A 26331-nucleotide genomic window follows, 5' to 3' on the forward strand; every position below is an offset into this window, starting at 1 on the left:
TGGAAAGTGTCCTTCATGAAATTATTTTTTTTATTTCTTTGTTTATTCCTCATTGTTTTTTTGCTTTATTTATTTATTTATTTATTTATTTATTTATTTATTTATTTATTTATTTATTTATTTATTTATTTAATGTGAACATACAGGCAGTAAGCCCAATTACATTATTCACTCATACATTCTATATACAAGTACTACAAATTAAATATTTAACATATAAGGTAAAAAGAAAGAAAATTAAAAAAGAAGGTAAACATACAATTCATACAGCAAAGCCACTAGAATGCACAAAAGAAAATAACACATATATCCAGATTTAATATTAAAGAAATATAGGGCCTAGTAATTTTGTAACCTTCTGTAGTAAATAATTTATTGTGTAACATTAACCCTACAATTATTAGATAGGAAAGAGAAAAGATACATTAGGAATTATAACATTAAAATAATGGAATGGAACTTAAAAGAAATGAAAAAGTAAAAACAACTAAGCAACAAACAATAATAGAAAGGTAAATTGCCAACATGATAGTTATAGGCCTAAAATTAATTCAAAACTTTTCTTAATATACTGCAAGATGCATTAAATTCATCTAGCATATCATGAAATATATCAATTGCAAGATTTATTATATAATGCACATGATCGATAAAGAGGAGAGTTTTTGTGACTCTGTATTTGCTTGTGGTAAGAAAATAAGTTTCTGAATTTTCCTGCAGGTTTTCTAGGAGTATAATATAATAGTTTGATGCATAATTCAATATCATCTGATTTGTTATTAATAAGTCTATAAAGGAATAATAATGTTTGCAAATCTCTTCTGTAATCTAACCTTTCACAACTGAATATTTAAATAAGTTTATAATAAGATAAATGTTGAGGGTATGCCCCAATTTGTCTGAAACACATGTATTTTAAAAACTTCTGGATTCTTTCAATTATGCTTATGTGTTTCTTTGTGGCAGGACTCCAAATATTTGATGCGTATTCCAAAGTATTGCTGGCGAGATGTAGTGTTTACAGTGCACTATGTCTTCTGGTATGGGCTATATCAAATTTGTTACTTTCATTGACCTGTCTCAGTCTCATCCTTGGCTTTGACAATATGAAAGTGACTGAGGTGTGAGTGATGCTAGTAATACCATTCTTTATGCAACCAGTCCCTGTTATGAATGGTGTGAAAATATCGCTCATAGGGTCGGTTGGTGCATGCATTTCAGTGGGCTTGGCAGACTGATATGTAATAGCAACTTCAGGCTCGGTGAGGAAAGCAACGGCAAACTACCTCACTCCTCATTTCCCTAGTATGCCTCTTCAGTGACGCCTAGGCTATTTATGACAGCTGTTGGCGGAGCTGCAAAGGATCAAACCAGCCTTCGGGATGAATACCCAACTTACATACCAAAGTAGGGGAGCCTCCATGGCTCAGACGGCAGCGTGTCGGCCTCTCACCGCTGGATACCGCGGTTCAAATCCCGGTCACTCCATGTGAGATTTTTGCTGGACAAAGCGGAAGCGGGACAGGTTTTTCTCCGGGTACTCCGGTTTTCCCTGTCATCTTTCATTCCAGCAACACTTGCCATTATCATTTCATAGCATTTATCACTCATTAATGTCACCTTGGGAGTGGCGACCCCATTGTACTAATAGCCTATATGGTTCATTCATTACATCCCTGTCCCGGTCAAGGACTGGAAAACAGGTTGTAGGTTTTCATTTTCATTCCAAAGTAGATCTTACAAATGTATAATATAACAAAAATATTGACTTTTTTACTAAACTTCCATGAGTTTCTTATTAAAAATCTAAAGTTTCTATATGCCTTGCCGACAATTTTATCTATATGAGATACAAAACTCAAATCATTGGATATCAATACCCCCAAATCATTAATTTCATGTACTTCTACCAATTAATTTATTTAATTGAATATGGAAAAGATATAATATTTTTTCCTTGTGAAAAAGTGACCTTCTTGCATTTGTTTATATTTAAAGGTAATTTATACTTCTCACTCCATTTTACCAAGGAATTCAAATCATCTTGAAGATTTATACAATCAGAGATACAATTAATTGATCCATATATTTTTATATCATTAGCAAATAGTAATATTTTAGAATACCTACCTAATTCCAGTAGGAATGTCGTTAATAAATAGCAGAAACAATAGGGGCCCCAAATTCGAACCTTGAGGTACGTCAGAATTAAGAATGAAACTGTAAGGAACTCTATTTTTGAAGCCTACAAACTGGGTTCTATGTTCCAAGTAGGAAATTAATAAAGATAATACAGGTGCGGAAGAACATTAATTTGCCAGTGTTCGAATTAAACAATCATGATCAACTTTATCGAAGGCCTTTTGAAAGTCAGTGTAAATAGCATCTACTTGTGAACTACTGTCAAGTTCCTTGGAAACAAATTGCACAAATTCACAGAGATTAGTTACTGTAGATCTTTTTGGCATAAAACCATGTTGATTTATAGATAAAACTGGTTTTACATGGTTAAATATCTTACTATATAATATACTTTCAAATACTTTTGCTGGTGCTGATATTACCGTCACTGGTCTGTAGTTACTAATCAAATTTGACTTACCGGATTTAAATGTTGGAGTTACCTGGGTATGCCTCCATTTATTCAGAAATTCGGAGTTCTTAATAATAAGATTAAATAGCATTAACAGTGGAGTCATTAAGATCTCTCTGCAGCCTTTAAGTATATAAGGAGGAATACCATCTGAACCTGCAGATCTTTTTGGTTTTAAGCTCTTAATAGCTGTTCTTATTTCTTTAGACGTAATTCTTTGAATCTGCAGGTAACTCTGAATGTTCGACCTGACATTGCTTTCGTTAGGTAACATATAATCAGAGTTATCTTTGACATGAACTGATCTGAAATAATCTGCAAATATGTTTACTATATATTGATTTTGACTAAATTTCTTACCACCATATTCCATTTGAACATTACAGGTACTGTATTTTGCTTTTTATTATTATTATTATTATTATTATTATTATTATTATTTAGAAAAATCCAAAAGCTGTTTGTTTTTTGAAGTAATTCCCTTTCATTATTATCTATATATTCCCTAAACACAACCCTTATAGCCTTTTTTACCATGTATTTGAAATTTAATCATGTAATATTCTGAGGTGTGTTTCTTTTTCCTGAATTTCTCCTTCAATTTCAAGTTATCAATTATAGTTTTAGTAAACCATACAGGATACCTGCATTTGTAAGATCTTACTTTGGGAATACATTCATCAAATACAGAATAAATTTTCTTGTAAAAAACTCTCAGCAGCTTCATCAACATGACAAACATGAGATTCACAGTTTCTCAGCAAAATTGTACAATTTGAGAAAGTTTGCTTTTGTTAAAGTTATAAATGAGACCTTCTACCTCTTTTACTTTTAGTGGCTTTGTTACCTTATGAGTAATACATAATGCACGGTCCAATTCATCTTTAGGTACAAGAGGATCATGTTCTTCATCTACCTCTACAATTTCAATATTACTTTTTACTAGGTCTAAAGTCTTGTCATTTATATTTTTTATACCATTCATTAGTTCAACATTAAGAAAATTAGTAAATTTAAATCATTCTTTAGCCTTATTACTACCGTTTGAGAGATCATAAGTATTGTCACAGAACAATAATACTTACCAACGGCAATAATTATATGTGGAAACGGACCAACCCACCCCAATAATAGATGAATCAAAAGGCCAGAAACTAGTATTAACACATTGTTTCAGCCCTCTTTCCTATGTCTTATGAAATGACCAACATGGATTAAATTTAATTAAATTTAATTTATCTATTCATCTTTACAGATAACAATTATAAGATAAATGAAGAAAATTGGTATGTAAGATAACCTGATAATTAAAATAATAATATTAAAATGAAATAATTTGTACACTGAAATTAGTTACTGATTAAAATAGTCATCCTATATTGAGGTACCTCAAAAGCTTAAGAATTCTATTCTTGAGAATTAAGTAATTAAATATTTAAAATATGTCTAGAAGAAACTTATTACTCCAAAGTAGGTTAGTGTACCATATCCAGAACCCCAAAATTAAAAGGTAAATTAGGTAAATTTAAATTTCAGCTTAAACATGCAATAATCCAGTTGGCAGTAAATAAGGGATGGACTAGCATAAAATAGGTCACTATATAGGATCCACGACAAAATTATAAGCCTGAAGAAGATATCTTAGTCATTTGCTGACCATTCTTCCAATCAGTAACATCTGATGTCTGCCATTCTTTTTAAAACAAGAGAAAGGGGCCAAAAACAAATCATCATCAAATAAATGCTAGAACATGACAGTAACTAGAACAATGGGCAAGACAAAATATAATGCTCAGTAACTTACCCTTAAGCCAGCTAATAATTTTGAGGTTCCATTTGCATAGAAAAGGAATATGATGATATGTTATTATAAATGTTAGACCTAACCTCACATATTAAAGGACTTCACTAATAATACAGCTTCTAAATTTTACTAGTACCGAGCTCGATAGCTGCAGTCGCTTAAGTGCGGCCAGTATCCAGTATTCGGGAGATAGTAGGTTCGAACCCCACTGTCGGCAGCCCTGAAAATGGTTTTCCGTGGTTTCCCATTTTCACACCAGGCAAATGCTGGGGCTGTACCTTAATTAAGGCCACGGCCGCTTCCTTCCCACTCCTAGCCCTTTCCTGTCCCATCGTCGCCATAAGACCTATCTGTGTCTGTGCGACGTAAAACAACTAGCAAAAAAAAATTTTCCTAGTACCAGTAATGATGTTAGCAGAAGAAAAACTCTGGATTTAGCTATTGTTATGGATTCCGAATTGAATAACGTCAGAATTGCAGGTATAGTTCGCAGTCCGATAAAATCGACACCAGAGTTACCCATACATAAATTTTGATATACAGAAACCCAATAATAATAATAATTTACAACATTAAGTTTAAGGTTCCAGAATTAATACATACTTGGGTAAGCAGAACTACATAAAGAAATAGCGCTACAACATGGGCATAAAAAAAACTTTGCCCTAAATAAAATAAACTTGAAAACCAAACTTCAGCGGCTCGTGCCAATGAAAGGAGGGGTTTTCAACCCTTAAACCAATTCAGATCCTTAACCAGGATCAAGTTCATTCCTCTTGCCATCCCTTTTTATGAGAAACACCAAAATCTATCCGACACTGCCTCCATGCTCCATGATAGTGTAGACTAACAAAGTCGTTCGTCTCTTGTCTGAATCAATTATTTGCTCCATTGTCGCAGTTATAGCGGGCAGCCGCCAGGAGCACCAACAACTAGATGAGCCTTTAGTAAATAGTCATGCCAACAGGCAGCGTTGCGATGCACATCAGCTACGTTTCTTCATAACTTGAGAAATTATGTGACACAGATCTCCAAGTATTTCCTAAAAATGTTAAGTTCCTTAGTAACGTTACAAGTATTCCATCAGTCAGCCAAGTTTCTGTAAATGCAATAATATCATAATTACTTGCTAACACATTATTAAGTAGTACTTGAATCTTAGTTCGTAATCCTCTTACATTCTGGTAATTAATATCAAGTGTACTATTTGCATTAGCAATAAAGATATTAACAATCAAAATTTGTATGTCATCCTCATCATTAATAATGGAAATTGGAGTATTTTCTCCCATCCTTATAAAGATCTTACTATTACGTGTCCATGAGAACTGTGCATTCTTTTTCCATCTTACTTCCCTAGCCTTCGACAACAATTTCCTCCTTTCTGCACACAAACTTTTGTTTGTATATATACAGTTGCTGAAAGTATAACCAAGGTCAATTGTAGATAGATCGCGTTTTATACGTCTTATGTAAGTCATACATTAAATAAAATAATATGGGAAAGGTATGTGTCATACTGAGCTCGATAGCTGCAGTCATTTAAGTGCGGCCAATATCCAGTATTCGGGAAATAGTGGATTCGAACCCCACTGTCGGCATCCCTGAAGATGATTTTCTGTGGTTTCCCATTTTCACACCAGGCAAATGCTGGAACTGTACATTAATTAAGGCCACAGCCGCTTCCTTCCCACTCCCAGCCCCTTCCTTTCCCATCGTCGCCATAAGACTTGTCTGTGTCAGTGCGATGTAAAGCAACTTGTTTGGTATGTGTCATCCATGACGGTACATATACCATCATCTCAAGTGTGGCCTAAACTATAACGTATTTTGTGCCTTTTGTACCAGGAATTTCCATTGCCAGCAATATCGTCACAGATGCACCCACGGTTGCTAATCACCTTGCAAGTCACTTTCTGCGTGTGTCTGATTCTGGGAATTAGCATCCTGCTTTCTTTACTCTAAAGCGAGAGGCAGAACGCCATAATCTATGTTTTTCTGCTCACACTTCAGATAATTATAACATGCCCTTTACAGAGTGTGAACTCCAAAGTGCCTTGGAGCTTTGCAAGGACACAGCTCCTATACCAGATAATGTCCATAACCTGACGTTGAAACACCTATGGCCTATGCTATCTTCTAGGAGTGTTCAGTTGAATCTGGTTAGAGGGTGAGTTTCCATCTCAGTGGTGAGAGAGGATAGTAATTCCTCTCATCAAGCCTAACAAAGATCCTAAATATGCAGGATGTTACAGACTTATTTGTTTTACCAACTGTCTGTTTAAACAGTTTCAGTGGATTGTGAATCAATGACTTTTGTAGTGTCTGGAGAAGAAGGACTTTTGTCCAAGTACCAGTGTGGCTTTAAAGCTGCTTGCTCCTCCATTGAGCACTTGACTGGAGAGTTCTATCCAGGGTGCTTTTCTCCAAAAACAGCATTTGTTGGCTGTTTTCTTCGATTTTGACAAGGCCTGGGATACCACATGGTGACATGCCATCCTTTCAGCCCTGCATCAGTGTAAATTCCATGGGAACTTGCCAGTTTTTATTACAAATTTTTTGTTCGTCTGTCTATTCCATGTCCAAGTAGGGAGGACATACTCACTCACAAAATATGACAGTCATAGAATGACAATTACAACAAGCTATTAGGAAAGTGGAACAGTGGACCTTAGAACATAACTTTTGATTTTCAATGGACAAATCCTCTGCTCTTCACTTCTGTCAGAAGTGCACTCTTCATCCTCATCGTGAACTTTATTTAGGGGAAACTGCTCTTCCTGTAGTAGACATGTACTGATTTCTTGGACTCCTTTTTGATAGTAAGTTATCATGGGAACCGCACGTGTGTTAGTCAAAAGTAAAATGCATGAAGATACTATTTTGAGGTTTTTAGTGGCGCTGTGTAGAAGGCTGATCGCACAATGCTCCTACTCTTTATAGGGCACGTATTTTATTGAGATTAGACCACAGAAGTACAGCATATGCATCAGCAAGAAATAGTAGTGTCCACCACAGTGGAGTTAGGCTGGCAACAGGAGCTTTTCGTACAAGTCCCATAGCCAGCCTGCTTGCTGAGTGTGGTGTACCTCCTTTACACCTGAGACACAAGCAAGTGCTTTTGTCATATGCTGCAGATCTTCAACAGATGCCACTTCACCCAAGCTATCCTTATGAATTCCATAACCAGAATCACTGGCTGTAGGCTGCTTATCCACAGGCAACACAGCCGGTTGGAATATGCTTGGATGGCATTTACACAATGTTTGAAGTACCTTCGGTTCCTCACCTTTTCAGAGTGCCTAGTTAGGTGCCTCCATGGACAGTACCCTACAGTACCCTACATTGACCTGATGTTGTCCTCGAATTGCTCACCAGCCCTAAAGACAACTCAGACGCCTCCGCACATTGGAGGCTTGAGGGTAGTAGGGAGAGTGGGCTGTTCGTTCATTGTTAATGATAATAGGTTTTTCTTTTCTCTACCCAAAACCTGCAGTGTGTACACAGCAGAGCTTTATGCCATCTTAGAAGCTCTGTGGTATGTGTTGTCCAAGCACCTTGTGCGCACTGACTCCTTGAGCTCATTGCAGTCTTATACATGCTTTCCACAGTACCCCCTGTTGTAATATACCCACTATCTGCTGGCTGGATTGTGGGAAGTAAGCACCAGAATTACATTTGAGTGGCTTCCAAGCCATGTGAGTATAGCAGGAAATGAGTTAGCTGATCAGACCACCAAGGAGGCCCTCATTGCCTTACAAGGTTCCTGCCAGGGATATACGTTCTCAGCTGAGACATATGTTAATGTCTCACTGGGAGGATGAGAGGCAGGCTACCCCTCTTTCCAATAAGCTGAGAATGATTAAAAGAATAACGAAGGTATGCAAGTCTTCCCTTCGGGTTACCTGGAGAGAAACAGGGTATTGTGTTGTTTTAGGATCAGCCATGTTGCAACAACGCACTTCTATCCACTGAAGAGGGAAGACACCCCCCCCGCGGAGTATACTTGTGGTGGCCACCTAACTGTAGTACACATCCTTACGGGTGTGCAGAATTGGTCAATCTGCACCATAGTCTAAAACTTCTGAGTAATATTTCACTCATTCTGCGAGATGACGAGTAGTCAGTAGACCTCGTCATCCATTTTATGAGCGATATGATCTGTTTTATTAATTTTAAAAGTTAGATTTTTATTTTAATTATTTGTTTTTAACTTTTCTTTTATTACGAACTATAGCTTTTATTTGTTTTACTATGTTTGTTTCGATATATTTTTAGCTTTTAAGTTGAATAATATAAGCCTATGTGACCTTACTTTGAAGTCAGTGCCTTATTTTAATACATTAAAATTTATGTTTTAATCATTTTATAGAAAATAAAGCATTGCAAAATAGATCAACTGACTATTTTTAAATCATAATCGTTATCATCATTTTTTTAAATCCTTGTCAGTGGGTCTGCTATTTCATTTCATCTTTTACCATTAGGGGCTAATAGATATTAGGCCCCTTTGAACAACAGTCATCATAATTATTAAATGCTGATGCACTTCATTCTAGGAACCTAGACCTTCTACAGAGTAATGACAATGTAGAATAAAACCATTAATGGCAATTTATTTATTTATTATTATTTATTTAGCGTATGATGCTTCATTTGACAATCGTTTAAAATGCTTTTTACATATAAGTGTTATTAGGAAAATATAAACATAAAATACATGGATATAGATAGACAGACTAACTAGGAGGTAAACACACACTCACACACACACACACACACACACACAACTGCAGGTTCTGAAATTTCATCACAAACTGATGTCAAGTCCTTCCAGCCAAGTGAGTGCCATAGGGGTTACTTGATGTAGCTCCTCCATAGGTCCAGTGAATGCTCGGAGAGGACATTCTTTCATGATGTGGCTGATGGTTTGCACTTCAGCACCACAGTTGCAGGAAGGAGACTCCAACCACCCCTATTGGTGTAGTGCAGAAGCAGTTCTTCCAACACCGCAGCGTATCCTATTTAATCCAGTCCAGATGGTGCGTGGGAGGTTGAACCCAGGAGGTTGTGCTGTTGGGTCATCAATGTTGATTAGACCATGTGGGTGTAATCTGGCCCATTCTTGCTTCCATGCTTCATCAGGTCTAAAAGGTATATCAGTTAGTTCCCTGGCCGTCTTCCAGGCAGGTTTCCTCGATTTCAGTCTTGCAACGACATTTTCTTCTGCATCCTGGTGGATGGGAAGTGAGCTGTTATTACTCCATAGTAAGTGGACTCAAGATCGAAAGACCCTCTTAGAAATGAAGTTCATTCCATGGCCACTAGAATCAAGGAGAAAGATGTTAAGACTTAACTATGGAGGATAGCCATGTTCTACTCAGTATGTACCCGTCCTCTTTATTAAAATTATTCGGGTATTAACAAATGATTCTAGCTGTAAAACGTTTCTCCTTACAAATGACAGATGTTACATCAAAAATGATTTGATAGTCATTATGTATTGGATGCTCTGCCACAGCAGACATCTCTGGCTGGCAGACTTAAGTGCCAGTTTTTGTTAACCCTCGTAGTTACCATCCTACATGTTTGACCAACATAAACTAATCCACAGCAACAAGGGTTCATATATATTTCAGCCCAGTTAACCAATAGGAACTTTTACAGATTGCAAGCATTTGCCTCTGATGATATTGATTTTAAAGATGGTCTTGATATTGTACCCTCTGAGAATATTACCAATCCTATTTGTGACAGATTGTACTTACGGAAAGAAGGCCAGACTCAAAGGAGGAGAATCACTTGACAGTCTTTCTTTTGACTTAGGATGTAGCACTTCATCAACCTGTTTCCTTGAATAGCCATTCCTCAGGAATGTTTTGGTTAGGAATTCAGATTCACCATTTAACTTATCCTGTTCACAAACCTCCCTTACTCGACTGATAAGGTTGTTAAGCTTTTGGCAAGGACGGTGGTGAAGATATCTATTAGTATGGGTGGGTTTGCAGTAAATTGAAAGACCTAAAGTTCCATTGGATTTTCTAGGAACCAAAGCATCCAAGAATGACAAACATACTCCATGCTCAGTCTCTGTGGAACATTTAAAGTTGGGATGTCAGTTGTTTAAGTTATCCAAAAATATGGATAGTTCTTTTTTTTTAAACAATTTGTTTTACGTCGCACCAACACAGATAGGTCTTATGGCGACGATAGGATAGGAAAGGGCTAGGAGTGGGAAGGAAGCGGCCATGGCCTTAATAAAGGTACAGCCCCAGCGTTTGCCTGGTACAAAAATGGGAAACCACGGAAAACCATCTTCAGGGCTGCCGACAATAGGGGTCGAACCAACTATCTCCTGGATGATGTAGATGTTGATTCCCATGGGGAACCTAAATTATTTGTCCCGAATGAGTAAATTTATAATACCAATATAATGGTCCGTTATTGGACATTATAAATTTTCCAGCTAACTCATTCTTGGTTGCCTGCGTTTCGCCCTCGTGTGCTAAGTTAGGCTCGTCAGTTGGGACTTAGCACACCACCCAAGACGCAAGGCTAGTGCATACCAACCAAGAATGAGTTAGCTGGAAAATTTATAATGTCCAATAACGGACCATTATATTGGTATTATAAATTTACTCATTCGGGACAAATAATTTAGGTTCCCCATGGGAATCAACATCTACATCATATGATGGCCAGGCAGGCATCTATTTTTGCAAATGAGACATAACTCTCATAGTGCATTGGCACTGCTGGTGGCTTCAAATAGCCTATGCAGTGGCCTCCACGGTATGCACTAGCCTTGCGTCTTGGGTGGTGTGCTAAGTCCCAACTGACGAGCCTAACTTAGCACACGAGGGCGAAACGCAGGCAACCAAGAATGAGTTAGCTGGAAAATTTATAATGTCCAATAACGGACCATTATATTGGTATTATCTCCTGGATGCAAACTCACAGCCACGCGCCCCTAACCACACGCCCAACTCGCCCGGTATGGATAGTTCATGTTCACCATGAGGCCAAATAACAAATTTATTATCAAGATATCACAAACAGATGGAAGGTTTGAGTGTGCAAGACTGAAGACAGCAGTCTTTAAAATCCTGCATATAGAAATTAGCGAAGACTGGTGCCAGTGGCGAACCCATGGCACCACCATCCATTTCTTCACATATTGTACCATGAAAAGTGAAGTACTTGGCGGTGAGGACACGGTGAAACAGATTAACAGTGTCACCAGGAGAGATCTTATCCATCAGACAAGGTGTTCATAATTGGAATCTTAGTGAACGAGTGGTTGTAAAAGTTTGTGTTTTAAAACAATCATCATCATCATCATTTAGGTATTGTTACCTACTGATATCAGACAAATTTGTTTCTTTGCAGATTTTGGAGGAATTGAAGACTAAGATTATGTGGGGAGATAAACTGGATTGGCTGGTCAGCAAGGTGGCACCACTCTTGACTTCATCTCCAGCTCACATTAGGACAGTCATCGATGGAGCAATTCAGCGTTGTGTTTCAGTGCCAAAGTATTCTTGGGACTATGAAGGTCGCCTAAAAGCACCGGTGATGTTGTTGCGGCCCATATTAACCTTATGCAGCTTAGCAGATGATGACTTTGGTCTATCTAAGGTACTGGCTACATGATTTCATCAGCCCATTTGTGTATTTTATTATTTTGATCCTACCTGTCTGCGTACTTTTCTTCCTGTATTGGCATTACCATTCTTATGCTAAAGCACACTTTTTTAGTGATAGTATAAGTTCCTGCTGTTAAAAGGTGCACAGAAGATTTTTAAAAGTAACTTCATAAAACTTTCCTCAGGCTTAACACTATTTATTTATTTATTTATCTATCTATCTATCTATCTATCTATCTGTCTATCTATCTATCTATCTATCTATCTATCTATCTATCTGTCTGTCTGTCTGTCTGTCTGTCTGTCTGTCTGTCTATCTATCTATCTATCTATCTATCTATCTATCTATCTATTTATTTATTTATTTATTTATTTATTTCACATGTCTGTAACAGAGTTGCACTCCAATTACAAAAGACACTACAAAATATAGTACAATAATACACATTGCAGAACAGAAAAATATCACAAAAAATTTACAACAGATTTTGAAAAATTATAATAAAGAAATTTAGAGGGGAAAATGACAAAAACAACAATAGGTTATATACAGGTCAGGATTAGATAGTGCTGCAATTGCTGACTCATGATTACATAAGTGGGAAGAGCTAAAACATTATGTACAAGGACATACATATGTGAACAGGTAGGTGCATGATTAAGAGTGTAAAAATATCTCGGAGTTTATAGACAATTAAATTACATTTGGGTTATTGACAAAGAGACAGTGTAATGAATTCTATTTTCTTTTTATAAGATGCTGTTTGTTAAAATTGTTTAAGTATATTCACTAAAGAAAATCACTAGACATTGTTTGAAGTCATTGAGAGATCTATATCATGGTTTCTGAATAAGTTATTAAACGTATTACACATCCTTACTTATGGCGAATTTTTATGAATTAATATGTTGGATAAGGGATTGTAAAAGTACGTCCGGTTATGCAAGTTAGATTTGCTTACATTAAAATTTATTCTGACTAGTAGATCACCACTATCTATAACGCTATTTATAATTTTGTGTAGAAACAGTTGTTGGTATAATTCTCGGCGAGCGCTTAATGAATTGTATCTAAATTCTTCTAACAAGTGACGATATGATATTCTCAACCTATATGCTCACTGATTATGCTTCTTGTAATAAATAAACCATAAGAATCTCTTTTGAACCTTTTCAATTTTATTTATATAAGATTTGTAATTTGGCATCCATATAACGGATGCATATTCTAATTTTGACCTCACGAATGACTTAGAGAACACATAAAGTATTAATGTTATTTAAGTCCTTGCCATTTCATACGATAAAACCTACTTGTTTCAGTGCTGTATTTACTATTATGTCAATATGTGCACTGAATGATAGGAGTTACAATGAGTAGTAACTTAAGTCAGTTACGGACACAACTCATTTTAGATTCTTGTAGTGATTATTTAAAATTATAAGACTGGGGGAATTTTATATCCATTCTGTAGCCTCCTCGTATTAGTAAGGTTACAAGTAGTAGGAATAATAAAAATAATATTAATGTTTGCTACCATTGTGCATTCACATAGTTACACACTAACACAAGACATGATAATATGTACGAAATTAAAACTATAAGCACATTAAGCACAGAAAATAATAACAACAGGATAACCAATATGACGGCTAAGAAAGGATAACAGGGAAGCGGCTGGGAACCATATCCAGGCGGTGAGAGGTATTGCCAATGCTCAAGAAGTGAAGTCAAATGTAATCCTACTTTACTTAACAAATTTAGATGAAAATTAAAAAGTAAATAAACAACAAAATACACCATTAAAATTTGAAAACAGAAATCCAGGAGTAATTACAAGTTACCCCGAGGGTAGGTTATCTAATCTTATACCAAAACATCACACACAACGTTCCGCAGTTCGTGCCGACACTTTTAAAATGCATGAAACTGTCGGAAAGAAAGAAAAAGACGGTAACGTTACACTATTATGAAGATGTACATGTAAGAAAGAGAACAACGTTTAAAATATAATTTTGGTGCAAAGCACCTTCAGTAGGTAGCCCCCTCAAAAACACTTCTGAGAAAGGGTGCCCGTCCTAAAGGGGAATACTCCAAGATGAAGCGGGATAAACAAGACAGCCCCAAGGTGAAATTTACATATTATGATTACAGAGAAAGGCATAGAATATCTGATTTACAAAACCAACAAAAGACATGGGCACTGTCTCTTAACATAACTTTGATATGACTTGCCGGTAGGCTAAGTCCTTTTACTGAAATGTTGGCGATTGAAGGAAAAAATGGGTAAGCTCCGACAAAAGAAATTAAACGGAATACTACATTTTAAGATAACCTGAAAAATGAAAAACAACTAAGTGCTTACCTGTTGGAGGGGCCAAGCGAAAGGCAACTTCTCCCTTCAACGGTCACGATTCAGAGACGCCTCAGAAGAGCTAGGCTCTAGCGAAGCGCTTCTCTCCGGAAAGTAGGAAATCGTAAAACAACGAATGAGCGTCCGTTCTTTTTCCTTCACCCACCAATCACAATTAATTTTATAATGACAAATAGGGGTCCAGGAACAAAATCTGATAAAGAACATCAAGTAGCATCCAGAAACGTTGAAATTGATGCAATATTATGAAACCGGAAACATCCCACGCCAATCTGGCGCATGTGGTTCAGTATGTACCAGAATTACCACGACAATCAAATAATCTTAAAACTACATTAAAATTAAATACAGTCAACTCGATAATTTGACACTCGTTAATTTGAATCTCTCGATAATTTGAAGTTTTCTCCTTGTCCCTTGAAAAATACTCGATAAATTGAAAAAAATCAATGTTATTTGGTCCCCTCGGTAATTTGAAGTTGTAGGAATGGCATCTTGCTCGCCAACATTCTATAATTTGAAGTCGGGCCTCCCTACTCTCCATAATTTGAAGTCGGTGATTACGGTATGTATTGTTATCGTGCACAGACCTGTCATTTGTTTACATCAGTAATGAGATGTATGAGTGAGTTTGCAGTCGTGAGTCTTCTTTCAAAAGTTGAAGTGTGGTACAGTATGTTATCGTTTGATTTGTGTAATTTTTGAGCATCACAATGAATTCAAGAAAGAACAAGTGTCTTTACATAAGTGAAAAAAAGTGTGTGATTCAAGCTGTGGAGGATGGACAATTAAAAAAAACATGTCGCCAAACAGTTCTTCATTTCACCATCAACATTGTCAATGATTTTGAAAAATAAAGATCGCGTCACCGAAAGTGCCTTAAGTGCGAGTAGAAAAAGGTCACATCAGGGTGAATTTCCCCATCTTGAAGAGTGCTTGCTTAAGTGGATTTGTCAGTGTAGAGGACAAAACGTTCCCTTGGGCGGTTTCATGTTGAAGGTAAAAGCCAAGTCTTTTGCACAGTCTCTTGGGATTAAAGGATTTGCAGCAAGTGAGGGGTGGCTTTCAAATTTCAAAAACCGACACGCCATCACATTTAAAAAGATCTGCGGAGAGAGTGCCAGCATGGATAGTTCCATTTGTTCCGAATGGATTGACGAACTAAATGAACTTTTGAATGGCTATGACCCAAGGAACATATTCAACACAGACGAAACCGGGCTTTTTTATAAATGTCTTCCACATCGCACCCTGACTTTCAAAGACGAGAAGTGTCATGGAGGGAAACTGAGCAAGGAAAGAGTAACTGTCCTTCTAGCATGTAACATGGACGGATCTCAAAAGTTGAAACTACTCATTATAGGGAAATCTGCCAAACCACGCTGCTTCAAAGGAATAAAATCGTTGCCCACAGCTTATCGGTCAAACAAAAAAGCATGAATGACGACAGAGTTGTTTAATGAATAGCTGACCTCGGTTAACAGTGACATGAAAAAGGAAAAACGCAGAATCTCTCTGTTTTTGGACCACTGCACCGTGCATAATAACCCACCACCATTAGACCACGTAAAATTGATTTTCTTTGCACCCAACACGACATCAAGATTGCAACCATTAGACCGAGGCATTATTCAAAATTTAAAAACTCTCTACCACAGAGAAATTGTTCCTCTTGTGCTGGATAGCATCAAAAAAGGTGAAAAGGTGAACATAACAGTTTTGACCGCTATAATCATGATTGATAAGGTCTGGAAAAATGTCAACCCTATCGCCATTCATAACTGCTTCAAAAAGTGCAGGTTTAAGCAAACTGAAAACATGGAACAGTCATCAGAGCCGCCTAAATTTACGAATTTTGACTCAGGATGGGGACTTCTACCTAAGTGTGGAGAGTTAAAATTTGAGGATTACGTTCAAGTTGACGATGACATCGGTTTTCATGGTGCCCTAACCGATGCTGAACTGTTGGATTTAGCCTCTCTGGATGAGGACGAGGAAGAAAACGAAAAAGAACAGCCGCCAATTCCAGTCACATTGAGCGAGGCAAGGAGAGCTCTTACTACCCTACGCTCCTACGCCCTCAGAACGGACACAAGTGACGATTTCTTCTCAGCTCTCACCACTATCGAAAATTCATTGGACCATGATAGATGGAAGTCGCTTACTCAAAATAAAATTATGGACTTTTTCCAAAATGAACATTTCTTTATGAACATTCAAATGAACATTTCTCTATGAACATTCAAATGAACATTTCTGTATGAACATTTCATAATTGTACAAATGTTGTGAAAGAAATGAGTAAGTATAAGTGAAACTCTTGTTTATTTGAATTTTTCCCTCCCTCCCTCTTGGTTACTTGAACACCTATTATTTTGAACTCTCGGTAAATTGAACTTTTTCTCTGGTCCCTTGAGTTTCAAATTATCGAGAGTCGACTGTAATTCCAAAATTCATACACTGAAAATATATTTTTTGCTAGGGGCTTTACGTTGCACCGACACAGATAGGTCTTATGGTGACGATGGGATAGGAAAGGCCTAGGAGTTGGAAGGAAGTGGCCGTGGCCTTAATTAAGGTACAGCCCCAGCATTTGCCTGGTGTGAAAATGGGAAACCACGGAAAACCATCTTCAGGGCTGCCGATAGTGGGATTCGAACCTACTATCTCCCGGATGCAAGCTCACAGCCGCGCGCCTCTACGCGCACGGCCAACTCGCCCGGTTCTGAAAATATAAACCCACAGAAAACATTAAATCCCCCAGTCTTATAATTTTAAATAATCACTACAATTCTGTCCGTTCATGCAGTATTCACACTGGAAAGGATCATTTGCCGTAGAATAAGTCCACGAAGCATTTGCTGATATTAAATGTAATTTTATTCTTGACGCTCCACATGTAGATATTCTCAATGTCCCTGCTTAGAGAAATGCAGTCACTAACATGTGATACCTCCTTGTACAACTTAAGATTGTCAGCAAACATGAGGCATTTGGAATTTACAACATCTGGCAAATCATTTATAAATACCATAAACAACAGTGGTCCTAAATTTGAACCTTGAGGTACACCTGAATTGACATTGAACACTAAATATTTGGTCTGATGATAGGTGACAAACTGGTATCTGTTATGTAAATAGGAGGAGATAAGTTTTAGCATAGGATCGTTAAACCCAAATCCCGATAGTTTTCTAAGAAGCACACTGTGATCAATCTTGTCAAACGCTTTCTTGAAGTCCGTATAAATCACATCAACAGATTTATGACTGTTTAAAGCATTAGCCACATCTTGAACTAGATTTGATAGGTTTGTGATAGTTGACCTACCAGGATAGAATCCATGCTGATAAGGTGAAATGTAGCTTTTAATATGATTAAAAATCCGGAAATAAATAAGTGTTTCGAAAACTTTTACGAAGGCACATTTTATGGAAATGGGTCTGTAATTTTGTACATCTGAATTATCTCCAGCTTTATATATCGGGCATACCCTTGACGTTTTCCACATTTCTGGGAACACACCTGTATCTATTATAAGATTAAATATGTAACATAATGGTTCCATTAATATATCTGAACAACCCTTTCTATGTAAGGAGGAATGCCATCTGGCCCACTTGACTTAGTAGATTTAAGTTTCTTTATAGCCTGAATATATTCCTTTTCACCTACATGTGACACTGGGAATGAAGAGTTTGTTCCCATGGGAGATTCCACCTCATAATTACCCTTGTAACTATTACTTACATATACCTTGCTGAAATATGTGGCAAAGCCATTAGCTATTTGCTTAGCGCTTTGCAAAGGTTCACCATTTAAAGTCATAACCCCAGGGATTGATGTATTTTTCCGTTTATTTTTATTAAAGTTCCAAAATAAGGATGGATGTATATTTATAAGTTCTTCAGAACTTCTTTTGAACGTTTTGTATGGATTTTCTATCAATGATCTTGAAAGCTTTCTCGTCTCATTAAACATGATCTTATTGTATTCCGAATATTTCATACGTTTCCATTAATATTCCTTTAATTTTACGGTTTCAATAATTTCCTTCGTAAACCAAGGTGGATACGTCTTCCCGGTTTTTATTTTCATTTCTGGAACAGTTTTGTCCAATATCTTGTCAAAAATATTATAGAACTATTTTAAAGCTTCATTAGGGTTTTTAATGTTTTTTAGATGATCCCAGTTTTCTCTTTCTAGCATTTTGTAAAGACTATGAAAGTCTGCTTTTGAGAAATTGTGCATAATTCGTTCAGGCTTATCAATTTTATTTGTTTAATGATGAGTTTCAAAATCTATAAAGAGGGAAGGATGATGAAAATCTTCACTAACCAACGGAAAATCATTTTTTGTAACGTTAACGTTAGTTATATTGGTCAATATTAAGTCAAGTGTCCTTCCGTTATGGTTCTTAACACAGTTCATTGATTTAAGGTTGTCATAGGAGAGAAAGTTTGCTGGAGCCTGGTACAGGGACCTCCCTGCATTAGGTCATATTGATTATCACTTATTGGCTGGTAGGTTAAAATCTCCAGCTATTATCATCCTATTAAATTGAATATCTGGACATTCATCAAATAGTTCGTAAAAAGACAAGTATGTTTCCAGTTTAGAATTAGGCAGAAAATAAACTGTACTGATATAGTAAGTAAAGACCCTATGTACAATTTTATGACAATATATTCTATATTTTCTCTTATGAATTCAATTCTATTAATGGTTAAATAATCCTTCACGGCAATCAAAACTCCACCACCTGCTCTAGCAACCTTTCAATCCCATCTGTACACATCATATCTGTTATCAAAAAGCTCACCATCGTATACACTCTCCTTCAACCAGGTTTCTGTGAGGATGACAATGTCATATTCAGCTGATAATATGTTGTTATAAAACATATTTGTTTTTGTGTTTAGACCTCGCACATTTTGATAGTATATTGAAATATATTTGCTACTAGACATACTGAAGAATAATTAAAAAGTAAATTTGATAGACATCGTAAATTTTATGACAAAGTGGCCAGGTCTTCAACTGATTTTACCGTATAAACATATCTATCATCCACTTGCTTTTTCAACTTAATTGCACCTGACCTGTCAACTCACACATAGGCATAATTTTTTTATTTCTTGATTTTTCTAGCTTCGGAGAACAACTTCCTTCTGAGTACTGTTAAACTATGGTTTACGTAAATAGGGTCTCTGAATGTGAATCCAATGTCTGCCGTGTTCAAATTCCTCTTTACCTTACGTCGTTCCATAAAATTGTCCTTATCAATACGTCTAAAAAATTTTACTACTATTCCAGCATTTTTCTGGTGTTGAGACTTCTTCAGCCGATGACAGATGTCGATCATTTGATCATGGATGTCCAGATCCAGACTGCGACCCACTGTTTTAACAACAACAACAACTATGTTTTCATTCACAACTTCTGGGATCCCATGAATTTCCACAGTGTTCCTTCTCCCATATTGTTCAAGAACATTGATCAGCATTGTTGCATCAGCTAACTGTTTTTTGAGAAGAGAGTTTTCATTCTTGGGTTCTGTTATTGTCTTTATGCAATTTTCGGTCATCTGATATTGCTGTTTAATCAGAAGAGCGTTCTCATCTAGCTTCACATGAGCGAGATTTAATGATTTTCCCAAGTCACCTTCAATTATTTTTGTTTGTTGTTGTAATTCCATCATAGTGTCCCGAACAGACGTCAAACTCTTCACCTCACTGTTAATTTCCATGAGGAGATATATTTAATCATTGCCTTGTACAGGGAGTATTCCCAACTGTGTGGAAGCACGGTATCGTCATTCCTATTCCTAAGAAGAATTCTCCTAGTTTACCATCAGATTATCGTCCTATATCCATTCTCCCACCCCTTTCCATAGTACTAGAACGCTTGGTACACGAACAAGTCCTCACTTACTTGACTAACTTCTCACTGCTTGACCCTTACCAATCTGGTTTCAAGAAAGGACACAGCACAACGACTGCCCTACTGAAAGTAACTGATGATATCCGACAGGCAATGGACACTCGACAAGTGACTGTACTGGTTCTACTTGATTTTTCTAGTGCTTTTGATACTGTTGTTCCTCAACTGCTACTTTCAAAATTGGATTCATTAAATTTCAGCAAGACGGCAATAAACTTTTTCAGTTTGTACCTCAAAAATCGCCGTCAGTGTGTCAAAGTAAATAATAGCAGATCTGAGTGGCTTAACAAACCCCTCGGTGTCCCCCAAGGGTCTGTACTTGGACCATTGCTGTTTGCAATTTACTTACACGATGTTGCCAAATCGATTACACATTGCAAGTATCATCTTTATGCTGATGATCTGCAGATCTACTACCACTCAAGAACTGATAAAATTCAGAGTGCTGTAGAAAAAGTTAATGCTGATTTAAGTCTCATAAGTAATTTTGCATTGAGTAACAATCTCAAAATTAATCCTCTTAAAACGCAAGCAATAATCATTGGTACTTCAAAAAACTTACACGTCTTAAAACAATACGAAATTCCTCCTGTAGCACTAAACAATACCATTATTCCATTTTGTGAAACAGTTATGAATCTTGGTGTGGCTATAAGCGAAACATTGAACTGGTCGCAACATGTGATGAAAGTGTGCCAAAAGGTATATCAAAGCCTGCATCCTCTGAAGCGGTTTAAAAATATATTTCCTCGGTCCTTGAAAATAAAGCTCATTCAATCACTCTTGTTTCCAATTCTCGAATACTGTGATACAGTTTTTATTGATATCAATAACGAGCAAAGCATGAGACTGCAACGTGCCCAAAATGCATGCATCAGGTATGCATTTGACATACAACCATACGCCCATGTATCCCCATTCTATACACAATTATCTTGGTTACGACTGAATGACAGACGTAGACTCCACGCAACTACTTTGGTGTATCAAGTGCTTTCTGAAAACACTCCTCCTTACCTATCCACCAGATTTCGCTACCTTAGTTCCCTGCACCTGTTCAATACCCGGTCAGGCTGTAGGCTAGAAATTCCTGTGCATCGAACCGCAACCTACAACAGATCGTTTACTATCACTGCCACGAGCTGGTGGAATGAACTCCCCAATGACATCAGGGAAGCTAAATCTAAGACAAAATTTAAAATCTTTTGCCAGCGTCATCTTTTAAGCACTTCCAGTCTTTCTTGAGTGTGAATGGGATGCATGAATGAGAGTGAATATGGTTGTTTATTGCAATGTGTTCCTGTATATAATTTAGTTATACTTTACTCACCTTAGTTTAGTTAGTGATACTTTAGTTGCTTTAGTTATACTTTAGGTTGTAAAGATTTCATATGTTTAAATTTTATGTAAAATATACATTGTATATACATGAAGTGGTTAAGTGTAAGAAAGGGCCGGGAGCCCTAACTTCGCCACAATAAAGACGCTTTAATAATAATAATAATAATAATAATAATAATAATAATAATAATAATAATAATAATAATAATAATAACAACATTTGCTCCAAGTTGGGAGTATCATTTGCAACACTTTCTTTGTCTGTGCCCTTCATTGTTAAGCATTTTTTACAATACCATTTCTGTTTAATAATTTTTGAGAGTTCACCTTCATCCTTGAAGCCTGCACAAGTACTATGGAACCAGTTGCTGCATAGCCCGCACTTTATTTTTCCAAGTGTATCCTGACGTGAGATGCTCTTAGAACACACAACGCACACACCCATAGTGCTTCCACCTGTGGATGCCATGTACTCCTACTCTGATATCCTAGCGCCACTGGTGAAAGGGAGTGTTACTACGAGCACGCAGTAACACGGTGCAGGAGTTGGCAGTTCTGCAATCTAAAATCGTCTTTCACTTGTCACCATTAACAAACACTCGAAACGGCATTGACTGATTCATAACAACTGTTTTAAATTGAATACTCTATTATATACAACAAGTAACACACTTTTGTAATTACGTACCTTGTCTTTGAAACTTATTTATAAGGTTAAGAGGAGTCACTCTCCACCGTAGCGCTTTCTTCACTGTTAAACTTTCACAAAATATGGAGTCGTACTAGCACACGCCCACTCACTCACTCATACCTGATGGGACCTGAATCTCATCATGTTTGGCTGGCCAAATGTTGCTGACGGGTCCCAAGTTAACTCGTGTTCGCGAGACTTGTACATTCGTTGACATTTGTTGGAACTCGTGAAACAAACCAGCAGTCAAGGTTGATAGAACCTCGGTATTGAAGGTTTTATTTATTCCATGCTGCCTTTACTTTTTGTTCTTCTTCTGTTTTATGATTCAATTTCTTGGTTTTCCAACCACACGTTTACGTCGTTCAAAGAGCTATGTGGTGGGTAAAATGACGCTTCTTAGACTGATTGCATGTTTAGATCCGGAAGAAATAGACCCCTGCAACTATGAACATCATATCTGCATGGTATCCTCCAACTAAGAACATTGTATCTGCATAGTGGAGAACATCGTATCTGCATTAGTTATACTATGCAAATACAATGTTCTTAGTTGGAGGGGTCAAAAGATTTAATGCACTCTATGCAGATAATTATTCGGAATGCTCAAGTAACGTTGAAGAATGCAAGTACGATATTCAAAGCTCTTCTGAGGAAAGTATGAACAATGTTGCTGAAGATACACCCTTCAAACCAACATGAAATATGTACAAGTTACTGTGTGGCTCTTCAGCGAAATTATCACTACGTGACTTACCACACCAGAAAACATTATTAGAACTCCTTCAGAAGGTTTCCAGTAAATTTTATCACAATCAGTACAAGGTTAGTGAAGCCAGGCTCATTTGATATTATACATACGATTTCTCATTAAGTTACAAAGGAAATGGCCATGAACAGGGGATGTGCAGCATACCGAGCGCCCAGTCAGCAATGTGTTAAAATTACCCTTCCCTTTGTCTGGTAGTAAGACAAGACGAGTGAAGAGTTCTTTGTATCTTCCTCCCGAGCAAAGATTTTACAGTCCTCATTGCATTTAAATCCCTTCACCCAAGAGAATAACTTCTCAGGTTTAGATTTGTCTGATATCGCATCCTCTTACTTTTGCCAGGTTCCTTCCATGATTTTTCCTATTCGCAAGGCTGAGTAGTTCACATGGTAGAGCACTGGGCTTCTGACTCCAAATTGGCAGGTTCGATCCTGGCTCAGTCCGGTGATATTTGAAGGTGCTCAAATACGCCAGCCTTGTGTTGGTAAATTTATCATCGCGAAAAAGAACTCCTGCAGAACAAAATTCCGACATTTCGGCGCCTCCGGAAACCATAAAAGTAGTTAGTGGGATGTAAAACAAATATTATTATTATCTTTCCTATCCTTTGGTCAACTCTTGTTCTCTTTTGACCGTGATGGTATTAGGTTTGCGAGGCCTAGGAATTCTTTCATTTGCATACCCCTCTTCCCTTTTTTTTAATGTCGGTACCTATACAGAGGGGTCCAGAAAAATGTAGACACTCTTTGATAGTCAATATTAATGGAACAAAATGACATAATACCAATATAGTTGGTCCGTTATTGGACATTATAAATTTTCCAGCTAACTCATTCCTGGTTACCAGCGTTTCGCCCCAGTGTGCCAAGCTGGCTCATCAGTTGGTAAATGGCACACCCACCAAGACGCATGGCTAATGCATACCATGGAGGCCACTGTGTAGACTATCTGGAGCCACCGGCAGTGCCAATGCACTATGAGAGACCTTGTCTCATTTTCAGGTTCCCTATGGGAATCCACATCTTTATCAACAAAATGACATACCGTTACAATTCTTGCATGTGAGAAGGTTATTTTATGTGTTGGGAGTGACCTCCCCCCCCCCCCATTAGCAGCCAAACAACCTCGATGCCGCTGAACTGCTGACCGAACTTCGGCTGTCAGTGTTGCTGGTGTGATAGCCGCACAAGACACCTTGATGGTTTTTTGTAGCTCGTTCATTGTAGCTGGCTTTTATTGATAAACATTTTTCAAGGTCCCCCCATAGGTAGAAGTCTAGAGGGATCTGGAGACCGTGGTGGATACTCAATAGCTCGTCTTCGACCTATCCATCGTCCAGGTAGAGTTTCATCCAAGTAGGCTCTGACATCTCTGTGGTTGTGAGGCGGAGCACCATCTTGTTTTAGGTAAAAAAAAAATATTTCCAAACACCTCTCGGATGGCAGCATATGAAGATACACCTCACCAGTTACGGTACCTTCAAAGAAGAACGGGCCAATCAAACCACGCGATGACAGACCACACCACACATTAATACCGGGTAAATTAACATGTTTGTCCATATAAACATGAGGATTTTCACAAGATCAGTACACGCAATTGTGGCGGTTTACAGTACCGTTCAGTTTGAATTGCACCTCTTCGGACCAGATAACCATCCCTGCAAACTTCATCCTTGCGAAGCATGGCTTCAAACCCGTCGCAGTACTCCAGCCTTCGATCCGGGTCATCCTTGTTCATAGCAGTGATCTTGGAATGTACACTTTCCACTTTGCAGCCTTCAGAATTCATTGTGCGGTATATCGGCTTACCCCGGCTTTCACGTGCACCTGCATTCATAGGTTTTTGAGGTGACCTAATAAAATGTTGCAACACAGCAGCGCTGGAAGCTGGACTTGTTAATGTTTTGGTTGGCCAGACCTTTTCTTATGCACTTCCTAAACAGTACTGTCAGCTTCAAATTTATCCCAAATGCGATAAATTGTTGTACATGTTGGTGGCTGAGTTCTGTACACATTACACCATTGCCATTGTACCTCTATCATGTTGTCATACTTCCAGTACCACTTAAATGCGGCCTTGCGTTGCTGAAGTGACATACTTCATTCATTGCTGCTTTTGTCATTTGCTGGAAAACGCGCGCCAAGATTGTCGTGTCATTCACATGACCTTCATCATCTGTTGAGTCAACAATGGACTACACTACCGCGCAAGAATTGCAACAATATGTCATTTTGTTCTAAAGATATTAACTGGCAAATAGGGCCTACATTTTTCTGGACCCCTGTGTATTCTTTGAAAGGTTGGACCTTTTCCATTTTATCCTCTAATTACTATAGTGTTAATAGAGGATAGTTGCTCGGTTGTTCTTCCTCATAAAACAATGATAACCATCACCACCTGGCGGTTCACATCAGGTAGGGATTCCATGAATGTATTTTGTGGCCCCTTTTGCAAAACTCAACAAGAAAGAGAAAGGCATGAAAATGAGACTCTTCCTAGACCTGACAAATTTTATAGCATCGGGGTTAGGAGAGAACAAGAATTGAGTGAAGGAAGTTGGATAGGAAGGTGATGATGAGGATCCTGGCAGAAGTAAGGGAACACAATGCAAGACTCAGCTAGGGTACCCGTGAACACCACTCCACCCTACAAAGTCGTGAATCTCACTGGTGAGATATCATATTCTTGTAACCATTGTGCAAATCTCTCTTTTTTTTTCAGTGTTTGTTTTATATTGTGAATCTGATGGTTCTTTATTCCTTTTGCAGTTCTGCGAGCGCATCGAGGCAATTCATGTTTTAGAAGGGGATCATTCCCAGATACTTGGCAACCCGGATACATCAAAGTACATCAATGAATTCCTTGGAAATGAAAAGGTGGAGAAATCATGAACATTCACTACAGAAACATGTTAGTAACCTGATGTTAAAATAAAACAAATCTGTTTTTGTAGTTATATGTTTCTGAGTTACTAAATGGTTGTTAATTTACACATGTACCCATAATAAAACTTCCTGTATCCTACCTAAGGCAATAATGCAGCCGCTCTTGGGATGTTAGGTGTGATCGCCTACTCCCCATAGACAGCCAGTTTGACATGAAAGAGCTGAATATGTTAACTCCTGTGAGTGAACGATTTTAAGGTGAAACAATTAATATCATCCAC

The 26331-nt window shown here is 37.5% G+C and overlaps 1 protein-coding gene across 1 annotated transcript in view; it reads left to right on the top strand.

The window, feature by feature from the left end:
• The window catches only part of LOC136883498 (fatty acid synthase), a 703772-nt gene extending 677655 nt beyond the window's left edge, over positions 1-26117 (top strand). The window contains exons 36-37 of the mRNA XM_067155848.2: positions 11787-12035; positions 25934-26117. Of these exons, the coding sequence (XP_067011949.2) occupies positions 11787-12035; positions 25934-26056 (372 nt within the window). The 3' untranslated portion in view covers positions 26057-26117. The remainder of the gene's footprint in view (positions 1-11786; positions 12036-25933) is intronic.
• Positions 26118-26331: the final 214 nt, after the last annotated feature.

This window comes from Anabrus simplex, chromosome 11 (genome assembly GCF_040414725.1).
Source record: "Anabrus simplex isolate iqAnaSimp1 chromosome 11, ASM4041472v1, whole genome shotgun sequence".
In the NCBI taxonomy this organism is placed as follows: Eukaryota; Metazoa; Arthropoda; class Insecta; order Orthoptera; family Tettigoniidae; genus Anabrus; species Anabrus simplex.